Source organism: Oncorhynchus kisutch, linkage group LG14, assembly GCF_002021735.2.
Source record: "Oncorhynchus kisutch isolate 150728-3 linkage group LG14, Okis_V2, whole genome shotgun sequence".
Taxonomy (NCBI): Eukaryota; Metazoa; Chordata; class Actinopteri; order Salmoniformes; family Salmonidae; genus Oncorhynchus; species Oncorhynchus kisutch.
In genome coordinates, this window is record NC_034187.2 from 36,870,398 (window position 1) to 36,897,395 (window position 26,998).

Here is a 26,998-nt window from a genome sequence, read left to right on the forward strand (position 1 = left end):
TGCCACTTTATATAATGTTTACATACCCTACATTACGCATCTCATATGTATATACTGTACTCTATACCATCTACTGCATCTTGCCTATGCCGTTCGGCCATCTCTCATCCATATATTTATATGTAATATTCTTATTCATTCCTTTACCCTTGTGTGTGTAAAAGGTAGTTGTTGTGAAATTGTTATATTACTTGTTAGATATTACTGTATGGTCGGAACTAGAAGCACAAGCATTTCGCTACACTCGCATTAACATCTGCTAACCATGTGTATGTGACCAATACAATTTGATTTGATTTGATCTCACACACACACACACACACACATACACACACACACACTCACGCTCCCACCACCCGTGAAAGGCTGTAATTAAGAAGTATAATTTCATGCTCCAAGGCCATCTCCAGGCCACGGAGACTAGGCTGGGATGTGCAATGGAGTCGAGGTATTAAAACGATGGAAGTGAGGAGATGGAGAGAGCGAAAGAGGACAGGAAGAAGGCAGGGGGGAGAAGATTGAACAGTGTTTTCTATAATGAGCCCTGTTGAATCATACACAGGACCACCCATCTCATCATCTATCTCAGTGTAGCGATTGAAGTGGAGCAGCTGTAGCAGGGCTTGAACCAGCAACACCAGACCGTGCATTACAGCCAGTCCTCTTGGTAGAAGCTGGTGTGAGGGATCAGAAGCATCTCCAGGGTATTCGTTGATGGATAGTGATTTGATTTGCTCAAGTTGTTTCTCTCGCTCATTTCTTCTCTACCCCCCCTCCCCTCCCCTTCTCTCTTGATCTCTCTCTCTTGTTCTTTCTATCTCTCACCCTCTCCCCATTTTTCTATCAGAAAAAGCTTTTCAATCTACTGGAAAGTTGGCTTTTGAGATTGACTCGTATTGTCTTCCTCAGTCTTTGTAGTGTGTGTGTGTGTGCGAGCGTGAGTGTGTGTGTAGTGATGTGATGCCTAAGGCTTGCAGGCAGATCTCTTTGTGAGCTATTGTTCACCTGCACAGAGAAACACTAACAGTAGCCAACAGTGCTGTCACACACAGATTTATTGTAGGAGGCACAGAAAAAACAACGCCCCACTATAATACGTCTACACACACACACACACACACACATGCACACACACACACACACACACACACACACACACACACACACACACACACACACACACACACACACACACATGCACACCTTAAAAGCCTTGATTTGCATAATGTTTGGCTTCAGAAGCTGCCACTTGGCAGACACTGCAATTAACAACATTCAAGACACAAGGCATGATGGGATTTCTTCTGAGTCAACACCAATGTAATCTGTCCCCAAAGCCTGTCACACACATACATACACACACACTGACCAAAGCAGTAGAGAAACATAAGTCTTGTCTCGGATCACATTCTCATGTCGCCAACCCCACTGACAGGCTGCAAACCACACACACACACATGCGCACACACACACACACAAACGCACGCACAGCAGGACACACACACTGCAGACATCATTATCGGCAACTTCCATTGTTCTTCCCTGAGAGAATGACAATCACCGGCATCCTCTTTCACTCTTTCTCCCTCACTTTCTCTCGCCTCTCTCCATCCCTGGCTCCTTCTCCCTACTTGTCTATCCTCCCTATCTCTCTCTCTCTTTCTTTCTTTCTCTCCCTCCCTCTGTCTTTCCATGGTCAATAATTCATTAGGTGTGTCTAGGGCTGTGGCGGTCATGACATTTTGTCAGCCGGTTATTGTCATGCAAAAGACCACCGGTCTCACGGTAATTGACCGTTAATTAACATCAACATGTTGAGCATCTCCAGGCCTCCGAGCATACAAACCACTGATGAACACCTACATTTTTTTTAAAAGTCTAATAAATCAATTTAATATACACCATCACAATAAATCAGAATAGGAGTTGGCCTACTGTATGTTATCTGGCTATTCTCCATAGTTCATTTAGCTGACAAGATATGCTTATAAGTCCCGTGCCATTATTTTATATTATAGATTTTTATAGTAAGAAGAATATAATTGAACTTGGCTGAATAACATGGAAAGGATATTTTTCCCATTATGGAGCGAGGGCCCATATGAAATGGCTAGGATGAGAGTAAAAGTGAGCAGCCTTTTGAAACAACAAATCAAATCAAATCAAATGTATTTCTATAGCCCTTCGTACATCAGCTGATATCTCAAAGTGCTGTACAGAAACCCAGCCTAAAACCCCAAACAGCAAGCAATGCAGGTGTAGAAGCACGGTGGCTAGGAAAAACTCCCTAGAAAGGCCAATACCTAGGAAGAAACCTAGAGAGGAACCAGGCTATGTGGGGTGGCCAGTCCTCTTCTGGCTGTGCCGGGTGGAGATTATAACAGAACATGGCCAAGATGTTCAAATGTTCATAAATGACCAGCATGGTCGAATAATAATAAGGCAGAACAGTTGAAACTGGAGCAGCAGCACAGTCAGGTGGAAGTTGAAACTTGAGCAGCAGCAGGGCCAGGTGGACTGGGGACAGCAAGGAGTCATCATGTCAGGTAGTCCTGGGGCATGGTCCTAGGGCTCAGGTCAGTTGAAACTGGAACAGCAGCATGGCCAGGTGGACTGGGGACAGCAAGGAGTCATCATGTCAGGTAGTCCTGGGGCATGGTCCTAGGGCTCAGGTCCTCCGAGAGAGAGAAAGAAAGAGAGAAGGAGAGAATTAGAGAACGCACACTTAGATTCACACAGGACACCGAATAGGACAGGAGAAGTACTCCAGATATAACAAACTGACCCCAGCCCCCCGACACATAAACTACTGCAGCATAAATACTGGAGGCTGAGACAGGAGGGGTCAGGAGACACTGTGGCCCCATCCGAGGACACCCCCGGACAGGGCCAAACAGGAAGGAGAACAGCAGCCATGTTTTCCACTGTTTCAACGTGCTGTTCAACTAATAAGTGTTTGATGTGGTTTTTGCTGTATTTGCATTCATGTCAGAGTGGTTAGAGGGATAATAGAGTCCAGGGTACCAGGCCATTAGGACCAGATGGTAGTTAGCAAGTTGGGTACTACCAAAGTCCAGAGTACTTAAAAGGACATTTCCTGGGACACGACACATATACTGCTGTCATGACTGCCTGTGTGGCAGTAATATGGTCACCGCAACAGCCCTAGGTTTAACACCGGTCTCTGTGATATATATCACATTGGGGTTAAGGTTCACTAAACACTGGCAATTGTAACAGACTCAAACTAGTCAGAGGATCAACGCACATATGAGTTGTTGTTGTTTCTGTCTGTCAAACTAGACAAAGGAACAAGATCATTCTGGCAGCTCCCGCTCTTTCCTCATTCGTCTATGACAGTTTCAGAAGACACACACAGCACTGGGTGATGAATATTGCAAAGCTGACACGCATCGATGTCAGTTCAAAAACAGGGACGCAGGCCTGGGGATTTTAGCTGTCGCCTCTGTTATCTTCTCTCTGTGTGTATGTCTGTTAACTGTTCAGTGTATGCTAGCAGGTACCCAGCACTACCTTCTCTGTGTGTGTGTGTGTGTATGTTAACTGTTCAGTGTATGCTAGCAGGTACCCAGCACTACCTTCTCTCTGTGTGTGTGTATGTCTGTTAACTGTTCAGTGTATGCTAGCAGGTACCCAGCACTACCTTCTCTCTGTGTGTGTGTATGTCTGTTAACTGTTCAGTGTATGCTAGCAGGTACCCAGCACTACCTTCTCTCTGTGTGTGTGTATGTCTGTTAACTGTTCAGTGTATGCTAGCAGGTACCCAGCACTACCTTCTCTCTGTGTGTGTGTATGTCTGTTAACTGTTCAGTGTATGCTAGCAGGTACCCAGCACTACCTTCTCTCTGTGTGTGTGTATGTCTGTTAACTGTTCAGTGTATGCTAGCAGGTACCCAGCACTACCTTCTCTCTGTGTGTGTGTGTATGTCTGTTAACTGTTCAGTGTATGCTAGCAGGTACCCAGCACTACCTTCTCTCTGTGTGTGTGTATGTCTGTTAACTGTTCAGTGTATGCTAGCAGGTACCCAGCACTACCTTCTCTCTGTGTGTGTGTATGTCTGTTAACTGTTCAGTGTATGCTAGCAGGTACCCAGCACTACCTTCTCTCTGTGTGTGTGTATGTCTGTTAACTGTTCAGTGTATGCTAGCAGGTACCCAGCACTACCTTCTCTCTGTGTGTGTGTATGTCTGTTAACTGTTCAGTGTATGCTAGCAGGTACCCAGCACTACCTTCTCTCTGTGTGTGTGTGTATGTCTGTTAACTGTTCAGTGTATGCTAGCAGGTACCCAGCACTACCTTCTCTCTGTGTGTGTGTATGTCTGTTAACTGTTCAGTGTATGCTAGCAGGTACCCAGCACTACCTTCTCTCTGTGTGCGTGTATGTCTGTTAACTGTTCAGTGTATGCTAGCAGGTACCCAGCACTACCTTCTCTGTGTGTGTGTGTATGTCTGTTAACTGTTCAGTGTATGCTAGCAGGTACCCAGCACTACCTTCTCTCTGTGTGTGTGTATGTCTGTTAACTGTTCAGTGTATGCTAGCAGGTACCCAGCACTACCTTCTCTCTGTTTGTGTGTATATCTGTTAACTGTTCAGTGTATGCTAGCAGGTACCCAGCACTACCTTCTCTCTGTGTGTGTGTTTGCAGCCAGGCTCTAGTTTGGTAACATTTTTACAATACATCATTACTTCAGTAAAATGTGTCCCATGCAGGGCTGTTGCGACCATATTACCGCGACCCTGGCAGTCATGAGTCAGGACTGCAGTAAAATTCTACATGACCATTGAGTCAAGCTGATCCTGTCTCATGCACTCCTGACATGTGTTAGTAGTACAAAACTGGCTAACGGTTATCAGGTGTCAGGGCTCTATTGTCCCTCTATGAATGCAAAAGAAATCATCAAAACGGTTTGCGTTTTTAAAACTCACCTCACTATGATGGAGCAATTGGAAGAAAGAAGAAACAGTTTGAAAACTGAGTGGAAAACGTGTCATTGAGGATGCTGTTTCAAAGCCTTAACGCAGCGAAATGGCCAGCGCTTTCTAAGTCGATGAATAATTAAAAACAGCCATATGCATATTAGGGCTTATGCATAAACATAGGCCTATATATGAACCCAAAACCGAAAGAAAACCTGAATTAAATGAATGATTGTGCTGTTATACAATGCGTAGCCTACCGCATATTACACACATAAAAAAATATACAGATTTAATGTCTTGGGTACATAATTGCTCTAGCCTAAATTAAACAAATTCAGATTTAGCCTACAAGTATAGTGAATTTGTATTTGGTTGTCATAATTCATAGGCCGACATACTGTATTGACCTTTTATCTACAGAATATCTCACCCCTGTGCGTTTCCGTCTCCTCCCCTCTCCTACATATCTCAAGCGCGCAGAGGGGCTGTCAACAGTTTAATGAAATGTGTTTCATTGTAATGTTCCCGAACAGATTTCACTTGGTTTCCCAATAATTAAGCACTGGGTAGCTGCAGGAACAGGGTTGGAGAGCCCATGGCATACAGAGTTTGGGCGTAAGGTTGCACAGCGAGAGGTTGCATGCTCCTCAAACAGTGGTTGACGCATGGAGTGAAATAATCTGAGTAGCCTACGTAAGTAGGAAATGAACCAGTGGGGAAGTGGCCTCGCTATAGGAGTGCATACAGATAACATGCTTCCCCTGCTTCTGTTCCTGCCCATTTGACAATGGACCTATCTAACCTATGGACCTATCTAACCTATGGACCTATCTAACCTATGGACCTATCTAACCTATGGACCTATCTAACCTATGGACCTATCTAACCTGTGGACCTATCTAACCTATGGACCTATCTAACCTATGGACCTATCTAACCAATGGACCTATCTAACCAATGGACCTATCTAACCAATGGACCTATCTAACCAATGGACCTATCTAACCTATGAACCTATCTAACCAATGGACCTATCTAACCAATGGACCTATCTAAATCTATGGACCTATCTAACCAATGGACCTATCTAACCAATGGACCTATCTAACCTATGGACCTATCTAACCTATGGACCTATCTAACCTATGGACCTATCTAACCTATGGACCTATCTAACCTATGGACCTATCTAACCTATGGACCTATCTAACCTATGGACCTATCTAACCTATGGACCTATCTAACCTATGGACCTATCTAACCTATGGACCTATCTAACCTATGGACCTATCTAACCTATGGACCTATCTAACCAATGGACCTATCTAACCAATGGACCTATCTAACCTATGGACCTATCTAACCTATGGACCTATCTAACCTATGGACCTATCTAACCTATGGACCTATCTAACCTATGGACCTATCTAACATATGGACCTATCTAACCTATGGACCTATCTAACCAATGGACCTATCTAACCAATGGACCTATCTAACCAATGGACCTATCTAACCTATGGACCTATCTAACCTATGGACCTATCTAACCAATGGACCTATCTAAATCTATGGACCTATCTAACCAATGGACCTATCTAACCTATGGACCTATCTAACCTATGGACCTATCTAACCTATGGACCTATCTAACCTATGGACCTATCTAACCTATGGACCTATCTAACCTATGGACCTATCTAACCTATGGACCTATCTAAATCTAAACCAATGTTACATATTAGTAAAGAAAATGTCATTTGCCTATAGTCCGATGGGTGAAAATATGATCACTTGATGAGAGAACAGGGTGTGTGCCTTTGTCAAATCATCAGTAGCCTATAGTGGCATCATGCAGCCCATGTATGTTTTGATTTCTAAGGCATTCTAAGGTGTGTATTATTCACAACTTGCCAAATGACTTTAAATCCAGTATAGGACCTGTTTCAAATGGGTACTTTTACACTCAACATAGCCATACAGGAGGCCAACTCATATTCTGTTCTTCTGAAATACATTTTCTTCAAATCATAATATTTCTTTAGACCTGCCTAAAATAAATCCTGGATTTCCTGGATAAATCCTGGATATTATGAAACTTAAAATAAATAAAAAAGTATGTTATATAGGCGCCCATCAGCGGCTTGTATGCGTGGAGACCTGGAGATGCTGAACATGATTAATTAAACATTTCATGACCGCCAGTGCCCAATTCCCAAATACCAAAACCTCAATATTTGCTCCAACTGAGACTGTAATGTTAGTCTGCCTCAGCCATCAGCCCCATAACGTAGGGAGTCACCCCCATACCATGGAAAGAGCTCTAAAATTCAGATGATCATTTAATATGAAGCAGCTCCACGGTGTCCGGTTCTGACTGTGGCTGTCAGTGTCTGTTATTGTCCTCTTTACACTAGCAGGCCTAGAGCAGCTTTAAACACACCACACACACCCACACACACAGATTGCTTGGGTTCACCGTGACCACAGATAGTCAGTCAGTATTGTGGTTCTGGTTCTTTGACACCTTGCTGACAGCCTCGGGTTTGAGAAAGAAGTAGAGAGTGGGAAGGATAGAGGGAGAGAGAGACAGGGAAGATGCAGAGAAATAGGCGAAGATGCGTTCTGCCTGCAGTGTATGGTGGTGATGACAAGCTGCCGTGAGCTCTCAGCCAAACATGGGCTCCAAGTTAACATACAGCCAGTGTTTTCCATTAGTCCACAATTGTTTGCAGAGTTGTTTTGCATTTTCCATTTTCAGTTGTCCTTCAAGACCCATTTGACCACATAAAAATAAAAAATAAAAATGTCAACCTTGAGTGCCACAGGGGACTGCTATCTGGACATTCTTAAATAGTAGTAAATAGTTTATAGTAATAGATTATATATAGTCGAAAGTTCTGAAGAAGCACGCTGAGTACCACAATGATAGTGTTTTGATCATGTTTATGTTTATAAGACATTTATAAGCAGCTAGCCTTTCGTCAATGTCTCCAATTTAAGCCCTATAGAAAGTGTGTGCCCTGGAGGGAAGAAAAAGTCATTCCGATACCCAAGAATAGTAAAGCCCCCTTTACTGGCTCAAATAGCAAACCAATCAGCCTGGTAACAACCATTAGTAAACTTCTGGAAAAAAATGGTGTTTGACCAGATACAATGCAATTTTACAGTAAACAAATGATCAATAGACTTTCAGCATGCTTATAGGGAAGGACATTCAACAAGCACAGCACTTACACAAATGACTAATGATTGAGAGAAATGTATTTAAAAATGGGTGTTTTGTTAGACTTCAGTGCGATCATAGTCTGCTGCTGGAAAAACGTATGTGTTATGGCTTTATACCCCGTGATATATTGAAGATAAAGAGTAAAGATAACAGAACACAGAGGGTGTTCTTTAATGGAAGCCTTTCCAACAAAGTCCAGGTAGTAGCAGGAATTCCACAGGGTAGCTGTTTAGGCCCCTTACTTTTTTCAATCTTTACTAACGACTTGCCACTGGTTTTGAGTAAAGCCAGTGTGTCTATGTATGCGGATGACTCAACACTATACACAGCTACTACAGCAACTGACATGACTACAACACTTAACAAAGAGCTGCAGGTAGTTTCGGTATGGTGGCAAGGAATAAGTTAGTCCTAAATATTTCTAAAACTAAAAGCATTGTATTTGGGACAAATCATTCACTAAACCTTAAACCTCAACTACATCTCGTAATGAATAATGTGGACATTGAGCAAGTTGAGGTGACTAAACCACCAACTACCAGTTACCATGGATTGTAAACTGTCATGGTCAAAACATGTTGATGGGGAGAACTGCTCTGCCATCTAAACAACACTATCAACAAGGCAGGTCCTACAGGCGAAGTTATGTCGCACCTTGACTACTGTTCAGTAGTGTGGTCAGGTGCCACAAAAAGGGACTTAGGAAAATTGCAGTTGGTTCAGAACAGGGCCCTTAAAAGTACACAGAGAGCTAACATTAATGATATGCGTTTCAATCTCTAATGGCTCAAAGTGGAAGAGAGATTGTCATCACTGCTTATTTTTGTAAGTGTTGACAAGCTGAATGTAACGAGCTGTCTGTGTAAACTAATAACCCACAGCATTGTACACCCATGCATACCCCACAAGAAATGCCACCAGCGGTCTCTTCACAATCTCCAAGTCCAGAATAGGAGGCGCACAGTACTACATAGAGCCATGACTACATGGAACTATATTCCACATCAGGTAACTGATGCAGCAGTAGAATCAGATTGAAAAAAACAGGTAGAAATAAACCTTATGGAACAGCGGGGACTGTGGAGAGACACAAAAGTACAGACACACGCATACGTTTTGTATTGTAGAGATGTAGTGGTGTAATAATGTTTTATAATGTACTGTTTTATCTTTTGTTTTATATGTAATGTAAGTGTTTTAATGAGTTTGGACCCCAGGAAGAGTAGCTGCTGCCCTGGGGATCCTAAATAAATACAAATACAAACACTAACTGTCTCATGATGCTAATAGCATGTACTGTAACTATATGGTCCCTGACCCTCTCTCTTCCTCTCTCCGTGGCCAGGACCCTATGATGCTGTGTGGGGAGGAGGAGGCCTGGACCCCCCTGAGAGAAGCCATCCCCCGGTTGGAGAACCTACAGACACATGGTGGTATCCTTTACACAAGAATCACCCATGACCAATATGTCACAATGTTAAAATGTATTATTAAACAAATATGCGCTCACACACAGACGCGTACACACACACACCACATCTCATCTGTCCATTTTATGCTCTCTATTTTAGTCCAGTCATAATTATCTCTGTCACTCTAGTGATCTTTCTCACTCTCCTCCCGCTCTCTCTTTCTCCCTCTCCTCCCGCTCTCTCTTTCTCCCTCTCCTCCCGCTCTCTCTTTCTCCCTCTCCTCCGGCTCTCTCTTTCTTCCTTTCCTCCCGCTCTCTCTTTCTCCCTCTCCTCCCGCTCTCTCTTTCTCCCTCTCCTCCGGCTCTCTCTTTCTCCCTCTCTTCCCGCTCTCTTTCTCCCTCTCCTCCCGCTCTCTCTTTCTCCTCCCGCTCTCTCTTTCTCCCTTTCCTCCCGCTCTCTCTTTCTTCCTCTCCTCCCGCACTCTCTTTCTCCCTCTCCTCCCGCTCTCTCTTTCTCCCTCTCCTCCCGCTCTCTCTTTCTCCCTCTCCTCCCGCTCTCTCTTTCTCCCTCTCCTCCCGCTCTCTCTTTCTCCCTCTCCTCCAGCTCTCTCTTTCTCCCTTTCCTCCCGCTTTCTCTTTCTCCCTTTCCTCCCGCTCTCTTTCTCCCTCTCCTCCCTCTCCTCCTGGTGTACCCTTAACTCTGTCTCCAGACTGGGAAGAGCTCTTACAAGAGTGTAGTTCTCTGCTGGCTCCAATGGGTGGCGCTGTCCCCGCAGTCCCTGATGGTAATGTGTACCGTCTCAGGGTGACTGACTTAGCCCTGGACGCCTGCATCAACCTGGCCCAATGGGACAGAGCACTGGCTTATGGCACCATCACCCTGGAGCCTTACAGGTGGGTGTGTGAATGTCAGAAATGACATGTTGTGTAAAGTGAATAAAGGTGGTAAGTCTGTATGTTGTAGCCAATGTCATCAAGTGACCCATGATACACTGCTCCGTATTGCATGGTTACACTGTTTCAGTCTCTACCAGACATTAAACACACAGAGGAATTCATACAATGAAAACCTAAATGCACTTCAGCCCAGCTTGAACAAAAAGGGGAATCAATCAATCGACTGACGCACTTGATAATCCAAAAAAAGCTGTCCTTAGCCCAGGACACTTCCACATGTGACTATCCCAAAAGGGAGCGCTCTGTGTCTGCATTGATTTTTGTGTTTTCACGGGACCAAACAGACAGGCTCGCGTTTCGGCTTCAGATGCCTTGCCTTCATCAGAGGCTGATTTCGGATTGCTCAGAGATAACACGGTTTTATTTATCTTTCTTTGTGTCATTTGTTAGCATACTTACTGTACGGATGCTCTCGGGTAAACGTGTAAAAAAAAAAAGCTAGATGGTGTTTTTGTTATTTGGCAACTGGTGTGGCAAGTTTGGAACAATACGCAGGGCTGGTTTGTTTCTGTGTTGGTGGGAGTCACAAAAGACGCAGGGCCTTTTGGCAGCTTGGCATCTTATGACCAAATCTCTAACATATAACATCAGGGGGGGGGGGGGGGGCAAATTCTGAGGACCATGGGCGTTTCATTGCTCAACCGGTGACTTAGCCTGATCATAATGATCAGGTCATATGACACACAGTATTAAGGGTCTTTCTATAAACTAGGGTACCCGTGAAGATCTCCTACAATGGACAACTTGTTACAGCTGTTGATAAGTCATTGATAATAATATATTTTTTTGAATGTCATTACATTCTTAAGATATAAGGCGGGAACATAGCTATAGTCAATACAATTCTCGAGTTGATTTAAAACCTATGTTTAAAACCCTTTATCGTGGTTGGTGTCTTGACTGATTTGTCCAAAATTGTGTGACATAAAACATAACTTTTCCGTCCTTGCATTTATGGCTGCGTTCGTTATATCATATATTAAGTATTAATCAGTTCAATTCGACATTGAACTTCAACCCTGTAAGAATTCTGGATCTAGCTGTCGGACAGTTTTTTGTATAGACATCTTAGAACTGCAGTGTAACTGTGTAACATTTAGTGTCTCCTAATGTTATGGGTCGAAAACAGTTTTCATGGTCACATAAATCCCAAATAATAAATGCGATTGAAAAATCAAATGCTTCTAACCCGAAAGAGTCACCTTACCTTGATACTTCAAACCTAAATCGATACTGTCATTAACGTGGCTCTTCAATATTTATGCATAATACATCTGTTTAACTACGCCGGGATACATCATCATCATCATCATCATCATCTGATCCAGGAAGGAATTTTCTGAATGTCAGCCAAGTGACGAACAGCTGTTGTGATGTCGCATGCAATGCAACAACAGCCAAAGTGCTGGGGGACAAATGTGTTTGCGAGGAATGTCCAGAATATTTTGTGTCTCATTTGTTACCAGTGAAGACCGTTGTACCTGGATCCACGTTGGATCTAATATCCCTAGCGAATTGGTGTTGATCGTCTGTTGTCTGCTTGATTTACAGCAGAGCCTCGTTAGATTTAGCAGAGAAAGTTTTACAGTAAGGAGTTCCTTGTTTTCATATGTTGACAAATACATTTTGTATCCCATGTTACAACTGCAAAGGGCTTTGAAGTAGCCTACATTAACTTTGAATTTGGAGCTCAGAAATTCAAGTACTGGAATAGGCCGACCTTGAAAATCAGACATTTCCTCAATGTGGAGCTTAAAAAGTCCTTGTTATTATTATAGCCAATTTATAAGTTCGACCTGCTCCCTTAAAATTCCCAGTGATTACATTTTTGATCAGAGGCATCTTGTATGTTTCCCACCACTTCTTTTGAAGGGTGTTGCGCTAGCTACTATGTTGTGTTAAAACCATGTGCGGTTATTACGATGACAACATCTAATGTTGACTTCCCCTTGGCTTTCCATACAAATTCCTTCCGTTAAAAAAGGAACCTGGTTTTTGGTCACTTTCTTATGATAAAAACAGCGATGGTTAGATGAATGCTTCAACTATTCATGGCTTTATTACGTGTGCCTACGTCAGCCACATAGGCTACAGAACAATGTATCCAATCTATTTAGTTAGGCAATGTCCACAATATTTTCACTTATTTTAGAATATAATAAAAAATGTGAATATCAAGGCCTTAAACTGCATTATTCTTAAAATGCTCATGGCTTACTTTTTCTTTGACACTTTTTGCATGCTTTTTGGGGGTAGGGGGGTTCTGTATTAGGCCCTATATGTACAATTATAGAGCCTAATACATAAATTATAACCTTTTATAAACTGGGTGGTTCGAGCCCTGAATGCTGATTTGGCTGACAGCCGTGGCATATCAGATCATATACCACGGGTATGACAAAACATGTATTTTTACTGCTCTAATTATGTTGGTTACCAGTTTATAATAACAGTAATGCACCTCAGGGGTTTGTGGTATGTTGTCCATATATACCACACCCCCTCGTGCCTTATTGCTTAAGTATAACATTGAGGTCTTTGAATATCACAATTAAGTGCTTGAAAAAGTCTCTGAAAGGCCATGAATTTGACCTGCTAGTGTCTATATGAACCCTGCTTAAATGCTGTGTAGTCCTAGACCAATGTTGTTGTATAGCTGGAGTTATAGGTCAATTTGCATATAAAGGATACATTTTTCTCCCTCTTAAGTACACAAGTAGAACTACATGCAAATCTTTTAAAGTTTCAAACCATTTAGACATATTGATCCCGATGTCACACATTGAGCCCATTATTTATAGAAAGACAAATCAGCACAAATAGATGGCGATGGTGTCCAAAAAAATACAAATAAACAATGAAATATTCATCAAACGGTTCAAATGTAGAACATTTGGGAAAAGTTGACAGACTTGGTGTATAAATGGCTATTCACCTTCTTCCACAGTTTAAAGAGACCCCTTTCAGCCTCATCCGCTTGTGTAAAGAGTGCCTGTAGAGACAAAAGGGACACGGTTTTGGTGTCGTGTCACTTTTGTGTTTTCACTGTCAAAAAGCCTTTTTGATTTAGTGTAATTCATTCATTAATATAGAGGATACTGTATGTTGTGCAGTTTCCCTCACCTTCACCTTCACCTTAACCTTCAGCTGTCCATTCCCTCCTCATCTTCAGCCTTGTTATTTCCCTCCGTTAGGCCCTTTCAACCTCTTCCCCTTCTCCAAGGAGAGCCTTTAGAGATAAACATTTAAATGGCTTTTTGATAATGAAAACATAGCATTTGCAGGATATTTAGAGAGTGCATGGTAACACAGAAAGTTTGTATGTCGACCCCTATGCTGACTTCTGTAAGCTGATCAAGTAAATGCTGTTCTACTGTAAGAAATGAGTTGTGTAGGTTTAGTACTTAATAGATTTTCTTCTGCTATGTGATAAATACTATAAAAGGGACATGGCGCCAAAATAGTGTCCATTCATCCATTAATTCATTCATGCACGTATTCATGCATTAATTCATTCCCTTATTCATTCATTTAGAGGATTTGTTGTGCAGTTTTCCTCACCTTCACCTCAACCTCCAGTTGTCCTTTTCTGGCTTTGGCCTTGTCCGTCTCCTTTGCAGCCTTTCTGGCCTCGTCTTTGGCCGGGCGGACTCTTCCATGGCCTCGTCTTTGGCCGGGCGGACTCTTCCATGGCCTCGTCTTTGGCCGGGCGGACTCTTCCAAGGCCTCGTCTTTGGCCGGGCGGACTCTTCCACGGCCTCGTCTTTGGCCGGGCGGACTCTTCCACGGCCTCGTCTTTGGCCGGGCGGACTCTTCCACGGCCTCGTCTTTGGCCGGGCGGACTCTTCCACGGCCTCGTCTTTGGCCGGGCGGACTCTTCCATGGCCTCGTCTTTGGCCGGGCGGACTCTTCCACGGCCTCGTCTTTGGCCCGGGCGGACTCTTCCATGGCCTCGTCTTTGGCCGGGCGGACTCTTCCATGGCCTCGTCTTTGGCCGGGCGGACTCTTCCATGGCCTCGTCCGCCTTTTGCATCGTGATTTCCGCCTCACTCTTCATGCTCAAATCAAATCAGACTCCCTCCGCCGTCGAAGTTGTTGCCTTCCTCATCTGCTCTCCGTATTCCTCCTTCAGCCGGAGAACATGATGCTCTCCGTATTCCTCCTTCAGCCGGAGAACACGATGCTCTCCGTATTCCTCCTCCAGCCGGAGAACACAATGCTCTCCGTATTCCTCCTTCAGCCGGAGAATATGATGCTCTCCGGCCAGGATTCTTCTTTGTCTGCTAAGTTCTTGCAATTCAGACTTCCTACCAGAAAATACGAATCATTCCCTATTATTTTGGGTAATTGTCTCTGCTATTAAATAACATGTTTTTCAAGCTCATCGACTTTGATTACTGGAGAAAATGGGCAAAACATTTCATGTGATTAAGCTGAATGTTGATCTGTTCTGTGGTAGCTCCACATCCTCCTGGGATCTTTGCTATGTCAACACCTTGGGAGTAATAACCTTGGCACCCATTGGTAATGTCACCATGGCATCCCCTGAACGTGTCACTGATTCCTACCCAGTATCCCAAATGGCACCATATTCCCTATATAGTGTACTTATTTTGACCAGAGCCCTATCAAAGTACCCTTTTTAATAAATTGTTAACATCTTTTAGTAACTTGTGGAGTGTATATCCTGTCCAGACAACCCTACACAAACTCCAAACAGCTAAACAATCTGCGACTCAACCCATATCATACATAGTAGTGAGGTCAGATTTTTTTTAAGGCCCACGTTTGTGTATTTAAACACTTCTACATACAATAAGCATTTAAATGTTGGAAATGACACATGCATCTAAACTAGTCTTGTGAGGTACAGTATTGATTGGTTCTAAAAACATACAATGAAACAAAATAGACCTACCACACAGTGTAGCTCAGATGAAAGAAGTGGATGGAACCAGAAACGGCAATGAACATTTTTGGGGGCGAAAGATGGAAGACGATTTCAGTTTTCTGATAATATATTGACTTTTCTTTCAATTTCATGAATTTGCTAAAACTATTAGGAACAGCAGAATACGTATGTTCTATCCTTCTGTAGCATTCCTGTTAGTAGAGACCTTGAAGAGTAGGAATATGTAAATCTATTGTTAAAAAGGAAGGCAGTTGCTGTCAGTAAAACATATGTTGGACTAAAAATAAGGTCATTTGAATTGTTGACAAAACACTATATTATGCAACATAAATGGGTTAAACCACATTTCCTGCCCCATTTTATGCCCCAGTGTTTGCGGCTACAACCGTATATACTCTAACATTCAAATCTCTTGAATATTGTCTTTGTCCCATCATCTTTAGTGTAAACTGTCTTTTGTGCCTAAGCTACAATGCTAATGTTGTTTAAGATAATGTGTTCCAGAATTCTATAGTGTCCTGAAACTTTAGTTCATTTCTATTACATTCTAACTGAACAAAGTTAAGTTCTCCACCAGAGCTGTGTAGCTGTGAGGCTTGGTCCTACTGTTTTGGCTGCAGCAGGAGCATTAGCAATGCTAAGTGGCTAACGGGTTGACTAGATGTGAGGCGTTAACTATGCTTAACACTAAACAAGCTCATGTTATGCTAATTTAAACCATCTCTATTTGATTTCCACTCCCCTGCTTATTCTGATGACTACATTCCCCACACACCCCTACCAGTCTCAGAGTTTTGGAGAATAATTTGCCTTTTCAAGTCATTCCCTATTATTTTGGGTAATTGTCTCTGCTATTAAATCTATGTTTTTCAAGCTCATCGGCTTTGATTACTGGAGAAAATGGGCAAACCATTTCATGTGATTAAGCTGAATGAATAATTTTCGAGCAGTGTGTTTTCTGTGCCGTACATGTAGCCTCTTCTGTGCTGCTAACGTCATTGTTACTGCTCAAGGCTGTGAATGGAACATTGCCTCCACTTCCTAATGTTTATTCATAAATTGAGCCTTAGATAACGTGGCCGCTGCCAGACAATGTTACCTAATGCTCAACGCATAATAAACTGTAGTGGTACTCTAGTAGCTAATGTATTGTGCAACTGTGCTTCTTAATCACTTACTGATGTGGAGGGTTTCCGCTTAAACTCACTCCAACTCTGTCATGGCTACATACCCTGCAAGAAAAAAATGTGTCTTTAGGACATCCCCGGAACATCACGAAATGGTCGCCTAAGTCGTCAGGATGTGTTGTATCATGGTCGCATGGAGGTTTTTGTCTGGTTCCCCGGTTTGTCCCAGGGATGTCCCCATGGATGTTTTATAGGACATTCAGTAGAACGCTTTTTCATTGGTCCTCTGGATGTTTGTTCCAGGATGTCCCCAAGGACGGTTATCAGACACTCTTAGAACGTTCTGTCATGGTCAAGGGCCCATTAATGCATGTGGTTTGGTCCATTCTCCACGAGGAGGGAAAAAAATACGCCTGATCTGACAGTTGTATCCTAAGAATTCACGAGAGATAACCACTATGCCCCCCTCAAAAACGAAATTGGGTTTCCAGAAAAAGAAAGAAAGGAAACAGAGTCAGATACAGACATATTCTGGGAAAAAATGACTCACTACTACTAGGATTTGAAGGATTTGAGTGGGTAAGTCGGTGCAGACGGCCTGCTGAATTGAGTAGCCTAGCTAGCCAATATAGCTAGCTTGATAGCCTGCTAGTTACCTACCATGGACTCACTTGGCTCGGTCAGAGCAGTAATTATTAACATGATGATGACGAGCTACCACTACCAGCTATGGCTAACAAATTAGCTATTATTTTGATATTACAACTGTATTCCCCAATATTTGCGTGATATTTGTTAGCTAGCTAGACTAAAATTAAAACCTAACATGTAGCCTACCTATCCATACTGTAGATGATACTACTACTACTACTACTACTACTAATACTACTACTGCTGCTACTGTAGACAAAGATCCCAACGTGTGTCTACTACATGAAGTTGAAACAGCGGACCTTGGAGGTGAGGCAGTTGTTTTGTAGCAGCAGCAGCATAACTAGACCATTTTTTATTGTAAAGTTAGGCACATGATGACTTAGACACTCTTAAATGCGTATTCTATTTGTTATGTAGACTATTCAAAAGTGTTTTCTTTCAGTAGTAGATTTTTAGAATCGTAACCTTTTGAAGGAGCCAACATTAAACCTAAAATTCCCATTGTTTACTCACTTCCTAGTGCCCAGAGCGCCCCATGTTGGCAGAATCTTAGCTGAAAGCTGTCAGACAGACTCTTATGCAGTGGAGAGCAGGGAAGAGGAAGAGGAGTTAACTTCTTATGGCTGCAGGGGCAGTATTGAGTAGCTTGGATGAAAGGTGCCCAGAGTAAATGGCCTGCTCCTCAGTCTCAGTTGCTAATATATACATATTATTATTAGTATTGGATAGAAAACACTCTGAATGATGTCTGTGAGTATAGCAGAAGTCATATGGCAGGCAAAAACCCGAGAAGAAATCCAAACAGGAAGTGAGAAATCTGAGGTTAGTCGATTTTCAACCCAGGCCGTATTGAATTCACAGTGGGATATGAATGAAGTTGCACTTCCTAGGGCTTCCACTAGATGTCAACTGTCTTTAGAAACAGAGAGCCATTTCCTGATCACGTGCATTCCACATGATATCGACCTGTGTTCCATTGCTCCTCTAGACACAAAGGAATTCTCCGGTTGGAACTTTATTGAAGATTTATGATAACAACACCCTAATGATTGATTCTATACTTATTTTTAAATGATTCTTCGACCTGTAATATAACTTTTTGAAGTTTTTGTCCGAAGTAATGCTCGACCTGCATGAGTGTTTGGATATGTGTACCTAACACGCTAACAAAAATAGCTACTTGGACATAAATAATGGACATCATCAAAAAAATCAAGCATTTATTGTGGAACTGTGATTCCTGGGAGTGCATTTTGATGAAGATCATCAAAGGTAAGGGAATATCTATAATGTGATTTCTGGTTTCTGTTGACTCCAACATGGCGGCTAATTTTATTATTTTTCTGAGCGCCGTCTCAGATTATTGCATGGTTTGCTTTTTCCTTAAAGTTAAAAAAAAATCTGACACAGCGGTTGCATTAAGGAGAGATATATCTATAATTCCATGTGTATAACTTGTATTATCATCTACATTTATGATGAGTATTTCTGTTGAATCGATGTGGCTATGCAAAATCGCTGGATGTTTTTGGTACTAGTGAACGTAACGCGCCAATTTAAACTCTGATTTTTTTAATATAAATATGAACTTTATCAAACAAAACACACATGTATTGTGTAACATGAAGTCCTATGAGTGTCATCTGATGAAGATCATCAAAGGTTAGGGATTCATTTTATCTCTATTTGTGCTTTTTGTGACTCCTCTCTTTGGCTGGGTGGTGACCTAACATAATTGTTTGTGGTGCTTTCGCTGTAAAGCCTATTTGAAATCGGACACTGTGGTGGGATTAACAGCAAGATTACCTTTTAAAACGGTATGAGATACATGTATGTTTGAGGAATTTTAATTATGAGATTTCTGTTGTTTTGAATTTGGCGCCCTGCACTTTCACTGGCTGTTGTCATATCATCCCATTAACGGGATTGCAGCCCTAAGAAGTTTTAAAGAGTATCAGCAGTACCAGTGAAGGAGTGACAGAAGAGACTGAACAAGCAAGTAATAGGGGAAAGGAAGAGTATGGACAGATTCGAAGTGAGGAAGATGAGGTTTTAGATGATCCAGCACTGTGGCCAGAGAAAGTACAAGACCATGAAAGAGAAGCTATTGTTGGCAGACTAGCCAACAGGTGTGGTGAGGAGACAGAACTGTATAAAATCATGCCCCCAGACTCAGAAGGCAGCCATTCCCCAACTATTTACAGTACAATGCAATCTCACAGATGACGCAATCTCTATTGCACTTCCCTTTCCCAACTAGACAAAAGGAACACCTAGGTGAGAATGCTATTCATTGACTATAGCTCAGTGCTCATCACTAAGCTAAGGATCCTGGGACTAAACACCTCCCCCTGGATCCTGGACTTCCTGATGGCCCGCCCCCAGATCCTCAACACTGGAGCCCCCCAGCCCTCTCCTGTACTCCCTGTTCACCCAAGACTGCATGGCCAGGCACGACTACAACACCATCATTAAGTTTGCAGACGACACAACAGTGGTAGAACTGATCACCAACAATGACGAGACAGCCGATAAGGAGGAAGTCAGAGACCTGGCCAGGTGGTGCCAGAATAACAACCTATCCCTCAACGTAACCAAGACTAAGGAGATGATTGTGGACTACAGGCAAAGGAGGACCGAGCACGACCCCATTCTCGTCGACCGGGCTGTAGTGGAGCAGGTTGAGAGCTTCAAGTTCCTTGGTGTCCACATCACAAACAAACTAGAATGGTCCAAACACACCTAGACAGTTGTGAAGAGGGCATGACAAAGCCTATTCCCCCTCAGGAAACTAAAAGTTTTGGCATGGGTCCTCAGATCCTCAAAAAGTTCTACAGCTGCAACATCGAGAGTATCCTGGTTGCATCACTGCATGGTACGGCAATTGCTCGGCCTCCGACAGCAAGGCACTACAGAGGGTAGTGCGTACAGCCCAGTACATCACTGGGGCAAAGCTGCCTGCCATCCAGGACGTCTACACCAGGCGGTGTCAGAGGAAGGCCCTGAAAACTGTCAGAGACCCCAGCCACCCCAGTCATAGACTGTTCTCTCTGATACCGCATGGTAAGCGGTACTGGAGTGCCAAGACTAGAAGACAAAAAGGCTTCTCAACAGTTTTTAACCCCAAGCCATAAGACTCCTGAACAGGTCATCAAATGGCTACCCGGACTATTTGTTTTGTGTGCCCCCCCACTCTTTTACGCTACTAAAGAAATAAAAACAACAGTAAAAATAACAGTAGCGAGGCTATATACAGGCACCTGTTAGTCAGGCTGATTGAGGTAGTATGTACATTTAGATATCTGTAAGTAAGCATTTCACTGTAAGGTCAGCGCACGTGACATATACACTTTGATTTGATTTGACAGTAAGTCAGCAAACGGAAGAGAAAAGGTGCAGAGAGACTGGCTTATTTATAGTAAGAGTATCAAGGCATTATATTGCATTCCATGTGTTCTTTTTTTCTCATGTGCAAAGTTCACCATCATCCAGTTCTCTGAATAGTAAGGATGGCTGTAAGATATCATCAGGAAAATGGCGGAGAATGACAAACTACCAGAACATGAGGATGGTCTCACAAGAAGTGTTTCTGGAAATTGACAAATCTGCAGCAAACCGTAACAACAGCTACAGACAGTCAGCTGCAGAAACAAATCCAGCCAGAAATGTATAAAAACAGAGACTTCTAGAAAGTATTTTGGATGTGACAGAGTATTTAGCATCTACGAATCTGCCATTCCGGGGGAAATCACTCAGTCTTGATGATGCGCATAATGGACATTACCTAGGCTTACTGGAACTGTTGTCAAATTATGACCCGCTATTACGTGAGCACTTACAGAAAGTCTGGGACAAAAATAATGGAGCATACTCACCTTGTACCTCCCATACTCTTAATCTTGTGGGTGTACATGCAGCTCAGTCGTGCCCAGAAGTATCCACCTTTTTTGGCTGTGTGAATCGTCTTTACAATCTGTTCAGTGCCAGCCCAGAGCGATGGGCCATTCTCAAGTAAAAGACTGGCTGCTGTCTTAACCGCCTTTCAGTCACATGATGGAGTGCAGGTAGTGCTGCGGTCCGACCAGTGGAAACTCATTTACCGTCGATCATCAAGGCCCTAGATGTGCTTCTTGCTACCTGAAGCATGACAAACAAAGCCACATCTGAGGCAAAAGGTCTGAAAAGCTACTTCATGTCTTTCAAGGCAACATGATGCTGCCACCCTCGTGCTTCACGGTTGGGATGGTGTTCTTCGGCTTGCAAGCCTCTCCCTTTTTCCTCCAAACATAACGATGGTCATTATGGCCACACAGTTCTATTTTTGTTTCATTAGACCAGAGAACATTTCTCCAAAAAGTATGATCTTTGTCCTCATGTGCAGTTGCAAACCATAGTCTGGCTTTTTTATGGCGGTTTTGGAGCAGTGGGTTCTTCCTGCTGAGCAGCCTTTCAGGTTATGTTGATATAGGACTTGTTTTACTGTGGATATAGATACTTTTGTACCTGTTTCCTCCAGCATCTTCACAAGGTCCTTTGCTGTTGTTCTGGGATTGATTTGCACTTTTCGCACCAAAGTACATTCATCTCTAGGAACGAATCTCCTTCCTGAGCGATATGACGGCTGTGTGGCCCCATGGTGTTTATACTTGCATAATATTGTTTGTACAGATGAACGTGGTACCTTCAGGGATTTGAAACAGACTTGTGGAGGTCTACAATTTTTTTCTGAGGTCTTGGCTGATTTCTTTTGATTGTCCCATGATGTCAAGCAAAGAGGCACTGATTTTGAAGGTAGGCCTTGAAATACATCCACAGGTACACCTCCTATTGATTGAAAGTATGTCTATTAGCCTATCAGAAGCTTCTAAAGCCATGACATAATTTTCTGGAATTCCAAGCTGTTTAAAGGCACAGTCAACTTAGTGTATGTAAACTTTTGACCCACTGGAATTGTGATACAGTGAATTATAAGTTAAATAATCTGTCTGTAAACAATTGTTGGAAAAATTACTTGTGTCATGCACAAAGTAGATGTCCTAACCGACTTGCTAAAACTATAGTTTGTTAACAATACATTTGTGGAGTGGTTAAAAAACAAGTTTTAATGACTCCAACCTAGTGTATGTAAACTTCCAACTTCAACTGTATTTTTTACACTATTTTAGCTGAACAGTGTCACACCTACAGTACTGTACCTCACCTTAAAACCCACATACCATTTCATTACTTGAATCCTACAGAAGAACCATATACAGTGATGTCCATAATTATTGACACCCTTGATAAAGATTAGCAAAAATTACTGTATAAAATAAATAGTTCAAATCAAATTTATTTATATAGCCCTTCGTACATCAGCTGATATCTCAAAGTGCTGTACTGTAACCCAGCCTAAAACCCCAAACAGCAAGCAATGCAGGTGTAGAAGCATGATGGCTAGGAAAAACTTCCTAGAAAGGCCAAAACCTAGGGAGAAACCTAGAGAGGTACCAGGCTATGTGGGGTGGCCAGTCCTCTTCTGGCTGTGCCGGGTGGAGATTATAACAGAACATGGCCAAGATGTTCAAATGTTCATAAATGACCAGCATGGTCCAATAATAATAAGGCAGAACAGTTGAAACTGGAGCAGCAGCACGGCCAGGTGGACTGGGGACAGCAAGGAATCATCATGTCAGGGAGTCCTGAGGCATGGTCCTAGGGCTCAGGTCCTCCGAGAGAGAGAAAGAAAGAGAGAAAGAGAGAATTAGAGAGAGCACACTTAAATTCACACAGGACACCGAATAGGACAGGAGAAGTACTCCAGATATAACAAACTGACCCTAGCCCCACGACACATAAACTACTGCAGCATAAATACTGGAGGCTGAGACAGGAGGGGTCAGGAGACACTGTGGCCCCATCCGAGGACACCCCCGGACAGGGCCAAACAGGAAGGATATAACCCCACCCACTTTGCCAAAGCACAGCCCCCACACCACTAGAGGGATATCTTCAACTACCAACAATATCAAACACTGATATTGTATGCTCCAAAAAAATTGGGAAATTATATTATTTTATACTAACTGATACAAATGCTCTGAGAAACGTATTTAGTTTAACAAGTAATATTTTTTTATTTCTAAAAAGTAGGAGTCAAAATTATTGACATCGCTGTTTTCAATAACTTTCAAAACCTCACCTTGTGAGGTAACAGCACCGAGCCTCTTTCTAAAATGTTTTATGAGTTTGAGAACACATTGTTAGTGATCTTAGACCATTCTTCCATACAGAATCCTTCACGATCCTTGGAAGCAAGTGTGAAGTAGCCCCATAACATCAAAGATCCACCAGCATATTTTACATTAGGTATGGACTTATTTTCTACTCATGTATTCTCATTTCGACGCCAAACCCACAACTGGTGTGCGTGGCCAAAAAACTATATTTTCATGTCATCTGACCAAAGCACCATCGAGAGCATCCTGACCGGTTGCATCACCGCCTGGTGTGGCAACTGCTCGGCATCTGATCGTAAGGCGCTACAGAGGGTAGTGCAAACGGCCCAGTACATCACTGGGGCCAAGCTTCCTGCCATCCAGGACCTATATAATAGGCAGTGTCAGGAAAGCCCATAAAATTGTCAGAGACTCCAGTCACCCAAGTTATAGACTGTTTTCTCTGCTACCGCACTGCAAGTGGTGCCAGAGCGCCAAGTCTACTTGTACACTGCTGCTACTCGCTGTTTGTTACCCACTATGCATAGTCACTTCGCCCCCACCTACATGTACAGATTACCTCAACTAGCCTGTACTCCCGCACACTGACTTTGTACCGGTGCCCCCTGTATGTAGCCTCGTTATTCTTATTGTGTTACTTTTATTTTGACTTTTTATTTTAGTCTACTTCGTAAATATTTTCTTCTTCTTGAACTGCACTGTTGGTTAAGGGATTGTAAGTAAGTGTTTCACAGTAAAGTCTAGTTGTGTTCGGCGCATGTGGCAAATAAAGTTTGATTTGATTTGAAGTGCCAATGCCGTTTTACATTAAGTGTTGTTGGATGACGTGTAAATAGAGCTCTATGGCCACGCACACCATTTGTTTTTAAATTTTAGTCATTTACCAGACAATGTTATCCAGTGTGACCTATAGTAGCGTCGTGTCTTTGGCTATGCCGGATTAAGTGATATGACATGCTATTCTATGAAATATTTCTCCGCAATTAATATCACCTGATTGAGCTAATCCTGTAAATGTAATTAACTAGAGAGTCGGGCACCACAAAATAATATTTATAGAGCTGTTATCTTCCGAATAAAGTCTTAAAGACCTAGTAATATTTTACATCAATAGCAGTCAATATCAATCGTCATCTTACTTCAGTCTCATCTGAAAGTTGTAAATTCTTGGTTATCTGCAAGAACCCTGGCTAACAATTTGAATCAGCAAAAGTAAGCTACACATAATTAACCCCATGTCAAAAAAGCCCTTAAAATCAATTACCGTGAATGAACCTTCTGTAAAGAACGAGTATCATTCCAAAAAAGCTGCAGCTACAAAAAGAAAGGTGACAGTGATCAAAAGAAAAGTTAAATTATTTATTTACTAATAACCTAACTAATCACACAGAATTACACATACACACAATGAATCATAACTTGATTACGATTTACGTCATAAAGGAAAACGTCCCTAGCGGGCGGAACAGATATGACCGCTTGTTACACAAAAGAAAAGGGGCTGGGTTTGAGTGAAAGAGCGGGAAGACTGAGGAACAAAGGGAAGAAGCTGTGCTATCGTAAATTCAGTATCTTATGCATTCTAAATTACCACCCACTTGGAAAAGGGAAATGCAATAAATATTTACTCTGAGCTACGCTTCGGTAGCTTGGTGGTAGATGGAAGGCCGTGTTGCCCAACCGAGTCCTTTGAAGAATGTCTCTGGTGGTCAATTGGATACGTTGTAGTAACGGCATTGTGTGGTAGAAGGGATACTCTGTCTGTTCCTTCCTTATCTGCGTTTGCAGCTGCGGTTGCTAACTCAACAGCTAGGAGGTATCACTTCTGTAGTGAATAAGAGTTCAAAGTTCATACCATTCGCAACCAAAGCTCACCCTGATTTTGGCTTTGTTTTGTAGTTATTATCTGAACCATTCTGACATAGGACCGTCGTCCTACACCCCCGGAGCAGGAAGTTCTATTGTTGTCAAGGTCTTATATAGGAAGGGAGAGGAGGGCGTGTTTGAAAAGTTTTATAGCCCATGTCCCTTCACAGGGCGGGCCACTGATCTTATGAAAGCCCACATCTCTCACAAATAATTTCACATTCAAACATTTAAATTGAACAACAATTCCATGTGAATCCGATAACTCTGTGTAGACTTTCCACTGTAGAGTTTATGTCATCTTATGATGAGAATGTCTCAGATGACAACCGAACTGACATCATATTCATTAAGTACCACCACATATGTTAAATTGTTCGGATTACCAGAATATACACTGCTCAAAAAATAAAGGGAACACTAAAATAACACATCCTAGATCTGAATGAATGAAATATTCTTATTAAATACTTTTTTCTTTACATAGTTGAATGTGCTGACAACAAAATCACACAAATATGATCAATGGAAATCAAATTTATCAACCCATGGAGGTCTGGATTTGGAGAGACACTCAAAATTAAAGTGGAAAACCACACTACAGGCTGATCCAACTTTGATGTAATGTCCTTAAAACAAGTCAAAATGAGGCTCAGTAGTGTGTGTGGCCTACACGTGCCTGTATGTCCTCCCTACAAAGCCTGGGCATGCTCCTGATGAGGTGGCGGATGGTCTCCTGAGGGATCCCTCCCAGACCTGGACTAAAGCATCCGCCAACTCCTGGACAGTCTGTGGTGCAATGTGGTGTTGGTGGATGGAGCGAGACATGATGTCCCAGATTCAATTGGATTCAGGTCTGGGGAACGGGCGGGCCAGTCCATAGCATCAATGCCTTCCTCTTGCAGGAACTGCTGACACACTCCAGCCACATGAGGTCTAGCATTGTCTCGGAGTAGGAGGAACCCAGGGCCAACCAGAAACATCAGCCAGGAAGCATAGGAACTTGAGGACCACTGAGAAGTGGTCTGTGGTCCCCACCTGCAGAACCACTCCTTTATTGGGGGTGTCTTGCTAAATGCCTATAATTTCCACCTGTTGTCTATTCCATTTGCACAACAGCATGTGAAATTTATTGTCAATCAGTGTTGCTTCCTAAGTGGACAGTTTGATTTCACAGAAGTGTGATTGACTTGGAGTTACATTGTTTTGTTTAAGTGTTCCCTTTATTTTTTTGAGCAGTGTAGTTCATTTCCCCCCACCTACTGATGTTCCCAGAATCTCTATGTTAACCAAGGGTTTTGCAAATATAACCTCAGTATGGTAGAGTGAGAAAAAATGTGGGGGAAGAGGTATTTATGACTGTCATAAACCTACCCCCCAGGCCAACGTCATGACAGTAGAATGGGATCCGTTTTTGTACTTTTTTCATACTGGTTCCCGAATTGAACCCGCAACCCTGGCATTGTAAGCACCATGCTCAGCAAACTGAGCCACATGGGATCCCGGCGGTAGGTTTGGCGTCGAAATGAGAATGCATGAGCGGACTAGAACTCCATATCTACAGTAAGACTGGTATCATCAACTAGATTCAGCCGCGGGACGATTTATTTTTTGAGCGGATGGTCCGGGGACCGGAACATATTACGAATAATTTGTTGACAGCAAATTGACCGCAAAAAGC

The 26,998-nt window shown here is 42.6% G+C and overlaps 1 protein-coding gene across 3 annotated transcripts in view; it reads left to right on the plus strand.

Annotated features, from left to right (window-relative positions):
• The window catches only part of smyd3 (SET and MYND domain containing 3), a 194,312-nt gene that overhangs the window by 143,966 nt on the left and 23,348 nt on the right, over positions 1–26,998 (plus strand). For all 3 annotated transcript variants that reach the window (XR_004202780.1, XM_020500909.2, XM_031788326.1), the window contains exons 9-10: positions 9,518–9,605; positions 10,294–10,477. Coding sequence is in view for 2 of the 3 variants with exons in the window: in XM_020500909.2 (XP_020356498.2) it covers positions 9,518–9,605; positions 10,294–10,477 (272 nt within the window). In the remaining variant the exon portion in view is untranslated. The remainder of the gene's footprint in view (positions 1–9,517; positions 9,606–10,293; positions 10,478–26,998) is intronic.